The sequence below is a fragment of the Clytia hemisphaerica genome, unplaced genomic scaffold (assembly GCF_902728285.1).
Source record: "Clytia hemisphaerica strain Z4C2 unplaced genomic scaffold, Clytia hemisphaerica genome assembly, whole genome shotgun sequence".
Classification (NCBI taxonomy): Eukaryota; Metazoa; Cnidaria; class Hydrozoa; order Leptothecata; family Clytiidae; genus Clytia; species Clytia hemisphaerica.
In genome coordinates, this window is record NW_027103633.1 from 1,314,404 (window position 1) to 1,318,461 (window position 4,058).

General features: G+C 43.8%; 1 protein-coding gene across 1 annotated transcript; it reads right to left on the reverse strand.

Moving 5' to 3' along the window:
- Positions 1 to 1,623: 1,623 nt before the first annotated feature.
- Positions 1,624 to 2,727, reverse strand: LOC136802688 (uncharacterized). Its single transcript, XM_067059449.1, has one exon. The coding sequence runs from the start codon at positions 2,725 to 2,727 to the stop codon at positions 1,624 to 1,626; it is 1,104 nt and encodes a 367-aa protein (XP_066915550.1).
- Between the last annotated feature and the right edge of the window lie 1,331 nt (positions 2,728 to 4,058).

Consider the following 4,058-nt stretch of genomic DNA (forward strand, 5'->3'; position numbering starts at 1 on the left):
GAGCACGTATATTCGGCTCCTTTTTTTTGGATGTTATGGAGGACTGTAGGATCCTCTGGATCACCTTGCGTAATGACCACAGCTGCTCCTCCTTTAAAGGTTCCCGCGTCTGCTGATCCATCTGTGTAGATTACCAATTGTGCATCAAGTTCGAGGATTCTTCGTATTGCAGCGGTTCTTTTCGTTTCTTCCGGGTCAGTTCTTTTGATGTCGTACAGATTGGAGAAGATCTTTAAATTTGGAGTTGTAGTCCAAGGTGGAGATTCAAAGAAGACAATCGGCTTTCTTTGTTCCATCATTTCTGGTAATTCATTCTTCAGTATGATACCCAGCTCACTCTTTTGCTTTGTGGTTTTGGTTTAACTGCCGTTTCGTAGGCCAGTCTTCTTGGATGGTTTTCGGGTTGACGATGACATTTTTCAGCTGCAATCATTGCATTTCTCTTTACTCTAGTGTTGAGGCTCGGTTGGTTAACTTCCGCGCGTAATGCTTCTACCGGGGTGGATGAGTATTGACCAGTGATTATTTGTTACGCTCTGTTTTGTAGTCTTTGAAGGCTGGCCAAGTGGGTGGTTCGGGTTGTCATGTGAACCCGGCGTAGTGGATGGCACTATCAAAGTGAGTTAGATAGATTTTCACGAAGGAATCTTTTCGCCATCCCCACTTTGAGTTTGAAACTGCTTTTAGCATTCGTAGCTTTGGTGTCAGTTGTTTTGTGATCTTTTCTATGTGGGGTCCAAAGTTTAGCAGGCGATTCAAAATCACCCCAAGTAGGCGTGGTGTCTTTTCGTGTTTTATTGGCTTGTCGTCGATGATGATGGTTGGAGACCAATTTGCTTCTTTAGACCATGTGCTAAAAAAACTTGTTTCACTTTTCCCAGCGTTTAATAGCAGTTTCCATTCCTTTGCCCAGTTTGAGACAATGGAAACTGCTTCCTGGGCCTTCTCTTGTGCTTCTTCTCGGTTCTCGGCTGTTGCTAGGATGCTGACATCATCAGCAAACATGGCTGTGATGACAGATTCTGGGAGGAGTTGCGCGAGATTGTCGATGTAAAACAGAAATAAGATGGGTGATAGTACCGAGCCTTGTGGCAAGCCTTGTTTGATGTTGTGGCTGTTACTCTCTGTGCCGCAGAATTTTACCTTTGCCTGTCTGTTTTGGAGAAATCCGTGGAGCCATTTGATGAAAATCATTGGGACTCCTTTTTCTATCATAGATAGAAGGAGTCTTTCTCGCCAGACCATATCGTATGCCTTCGAGAAGTCGAGTAGAACCAGGATTGATCTTTGCATCTTTTTGGCTTGAAAACCATTCTCGATTGCTTGGGTAATCCTGGCTATTTGGTCGTCACAGCAGCGTCCTTTCCTAAACCCTGCTTGTTTTGGGTTTAAGATGTTCCTGGTTTCTGCAAAGTGATACAGTCTATTTGCTATCATGCGTTCTAGCAGTTACACTACACACGATGTAAGACTGATTGGGCGATATGATGCTAATTCGCTCGCAATCTTTCCAGACTTCAGTAGCGGGATTATGATTGCATTTCTCCATATCTGTGGGCAGTGTGCGGACACCATTGAGTTGTTGAAGATTCCCAGTAGTTCGTCAAGACCTTTGTCTCCCAATTATTTAAGAAAAGTTGGTGGTATTTCATCAGGGCCTTGTGCCCCTTTTCTCTTCATTTCTTTTATCGCCTTTTTCAACTCGTCTTTGGTAAAGTCTTGACAATATTCGTTGTTTACCGTGGTTGAGTGAATTCTCCTCTTGGCCTCTCGATTTATGTTCCTTTCCTCCTTGGTAAACTTGTGTCTACTGACGTTTGCGTAGTGTTTTGCGAATATATTTGCCTTACGTTTGTTTGATGTGATGAGTTTTCCTTTGTGTCTCATCGCCTCATTTGGAGAATTTGTCTCAGGGCACCCGTTTAGGGTCTTTATTATCTTCCACATCCTGGTGTCGTCGATTTCCATCGCTGAAGATTCAAGTAGGTCCTTCCAGCTTTGTTCCTTAGCTTTGGTGATTTCTTCTTGTGCTTGTTTGCATGATTCAAGCCACTCTTTGCGGTGCGTGGAAACTTTCTTTCTCAGGTTGTTCCGTCTTTTTAGGGCAGCTTTAACGGTGGGGGTCATGAAGGAGCTGATCTTCCTTCCAGGTTTGGATTTTCCCACGTGTTTTTTTGCAGCCTGTGTCAGGATTTGGTTGAATCTTGCAACTCTTCTGGTGAGGTTATTTTCTTCTAAGAGATTTTGACAATGATCTTCTACTTCGTTTCTTAAGTTGTTCCAGTTGACACCGTTTCGTCTCCATCTTCCTGGTTTACCGAAGACAGATTGGTGTGTCACCTTTGCGTTGATTGTGACTTTGATTGGTAAATGATCAGAGCTACCCATTTGGGTACCGGTTTGCCATTCACATTTGTTCCTCCAAAGCTCACCGACCAGGGATACGTCTGGTGTACTCTCATTGCCTGTTGTAGGGTTCATTCGTGTAGGTGAACCGTCATTGAGGATGGATAGGTTATTGGTCAAAATCAAGTCTTCTATCACCTCGCCTCTTTCGTCTGGTGTGTATGTGAAGTCCCAGAGTGGCGAGTGTCCATTAAGGTCTCCAAGGATAATGCTATCTTTGTCGATCTTGATTTCAGTAGGGTTGAACTTGATCTCTTGGCCTATGCTGTTCTCAGGTGGAGTGTAGACGTTTGTGAGTGTCAACCATTTCTTTGGGCCCATTTTGACACGAAGGGTTGTGGAATCTGTTCCCGAGTTTGAGGATTTTCCTATCTTCTCAAAGACTATACTCTTCTTTGCATATGTTATTAGTCCGCCTCCTTTTATTGTTCCCTTTCTATCTGATCTGAAGATAGGTGTACATAGTCTTTGAGTTTTGGATTTTCCATGTGAGGTTGGAGCTTTGATTCTTGGATCATACAAAGATCGATATCTTCTTTGATTAATCTTTCTCGAAGCTCTGTTGTTTTGGTGTTCAGACCATCGGCGTTCCATTGTAATATCTTTAGGTATTCGCATGTTTCACCCTTGATGGTTTCTGACACTGTTTCCCCTTTTGGATAGTTTTTGGTGAATTCTCTTTCCTCTACAGATGAGCATTTCTTGCATGTCCACGAACCATTTTGTGAAGTTATAGCCGTAACTGCATCCCGTGATAGGCCGGAACATTTGATGATTTTGTGACAGTGCATTTTGCACACATCACATTTTAATGGTATACTATTATCCGCTGGTTTTTTCATCCGTTTGGAGCATCCGCAGCATTTCAGCTTATCATCATTGGTGACTGTGTCGGTAGTCATTTGGTTGACTGTTCCCTCTTGTGGTTCCTGTACGTCTGGTCTTCGACCACCGTGAAGATAGCATTTCCATGACTTCTGCTTCATATATCTGCTGATGTTGCTACACTTTTGTGAGGAATGGCACTTTTTGTTGCAGTTCTGTTCTTGACAAGTGAGTGGAGCTGATCTTGCTGTGAGCGTTTTCCCACAGTTGGTGCAGTGGTTTTCTGTATTCTGTTGTGGGGGTTCTTCTCTGCAGGTTTTGCATTGCCAAGGGGTGCCATCTTTGACGATCCTGTCTAAGAGTGTGCGTTTGGTGCCTGAGCATTTCATCTGTTTGTGGATCCGTTGTTTACATATGGAGCACATCAGGTGTGATGAATTAGCCTTGATTGGGTTGTTGCAGGAGCCGCAAATCGTAGGTGTTGGTCCTGGATTTGGTTCAATGTCCCCGGCTTGCAATGTATATTGCGAGGGTCAAACGCCGGGTTATGGCCCTCGCTCAGCCAAAAAACGAAGCGTGCTTGTCGTGGCATTGATTTGGGGGGTATATCGAGACATCGACTTGAAACCAAAGGTTTGCTTCGCCGGTCCCGATATGAGGGAAGCATTCGTTTCTGCTTGTCGCAGGTATACAAGTCCCCAACGAGGAGGGTGCTTCCGTCGACTTGTTGTCGTTGTTGTTGTTAATGTTATGATGTAATGCTAAGTCTTTTTTATAAATGAAAACTTTTACTTCCCGTTTAGAAACTGAACAGTTACAGGACTCGC

Bases quoted from the DNA above. Each gene is read 5' to 3' on its own strand.
- LOC136802688 (XM_067059449.1), bottom strand. From the start codon at position 2,727: ATGGGCCCAAAGAAATGGTTGACACTCACAAACGTCTACACTCCACCT.